This window comes from Lotus japonicus, chromosome 2 (genome assembly GCF_012489685.1).
Source record: "Lotus japonicus ecotype B-129 chromosome 2, LjGifu_v1.2".
Lineage (NCBI taxonomy): Eukaryota > Viridiplantae > Streptophyta > Magnoliopsida > Fabales > Fabaceae > Lotus > Lotus japonicus.
This window is the reverse complement of record NC_080042.1, coordinates 89,034,325-89,035,528: the sequence shown is the minus strand read 5'-3', so window position 1 is coordinate 89,035,528 and position 1,204 is coordinate 89,034,325. Positions and strand designations below refer to the sequence as shown.

Here is a 1,204-nt window from a genome sequence, read left to right as displayed (position 1 = left end):
TTGGGGAAGGTTAGTGAGGGGGGAGGTAATGGGGGATGGCTTGTGAGTGGGGTGAGAAGGAAGATTGGGATGGGTCATGACATAAAATTCTGGAAAGAGTGTTGGGTGGGGAGTCAATCATTAGAAAACAAATTTCAGAGGTTGTATAATATTTCAGATCAACAGCAGATGTGCGTTGCTGAAATGGGGTGTTGGGAAGAGGGTAGGTGGGAGTGGAGATTCTTATGGAGGCGACCCTTTTTTGAGTGGGAGAAGAGTCTTTTCTCTGATTTGATGCAGGTAATTAGCTCAGTTTCCCTGTCAAGAATTTCAAGTGATGGCTGACAATGGCTAAGGGATCCTGCTGGTGTTTATTCGGTCAAGTCTTCATACACCTCAATCATGGCATCAGATGGAAGAGAAATGGATGATATTGAATCAAACTTTTTTAAAGAGGTCTGGTGTAAATCTGTACCCTCAAAGGTAGCTGCTACGGGTTGGAAGATAGGACTCCAAAGGATGCCAATAATGGAGAACTTGATCAAGAGAGGTTTGGTGATTCATAGTAACAACTCTGGTCAGTGCGTCTTCTGTAGAGATCAAGTGGAAACATCTTCCCACCTGTTCTTCTCATGCAAGATAGTTTATGGTCTTTGGATGAATTGTTATAACTGGATGGGAATTCAAGGTGTGTTACCGAAGGAAGACATGCTCCATTTTCTTCAGCATGCGATTCCTTGGAAAGGGAAAAAAGTGAACGGATGGTGGAAAACTGTATGGTTTGCAACTATTTGGAGTATATGGCTATGTAGGAATGCTGTCATCTTCAACTCAGGGATCATTGATATTGAGGAATTATGCAGCTTGATAAAATGGAGGGCATGGACTTGGCTTAGAGCGAGAGTTCCTTCTTTTAAAGTATCTCATTATGAGTGGGACAAGGATCCAATCTATTGTTTGACCATGGGAGCTGCTGCGTGACTTAAGGACCATTAATTTATGCAATTGGTATTATGTGGAGAAGGATGGTTCTAGGCTAAGTTTCTCTTACATGGAGGGAATATGGGATCCACTTGTTTCAGGGTCTGCTAGGAATATTTCTGTAACTTTTCTCCTATTTCTTGTACGTCTTCATTCTTTCTTCTTCTCTAATCTTTGCTTCTTGTATTATGGGTTGGAGTACCCCTTGTACTCCCTTATAATGCATGTCTTTTGCTTCTCAAAA

General features: G+C 41.8%; 1 protein-coding gene across 1 annotated transcript; it reads left to right on the top strand.

Moving 5' to 3' along the window:
* The first annotated feature begins 381 nt into the window (after window positions 1-381).
* LOC130737234 (uncharacterized) lies at window positions 382-960 on the top strand. Its single transcript, XM_057588990.1, has one exon. It carries the CDS (start codon window positions 382-384, stop codon window positions 958-960), a length of 579 nt encoding a protein of 192 aa, XP_057444973.1.
* Window positions 961-1,204: the final 244 nt, after the last annotated feature.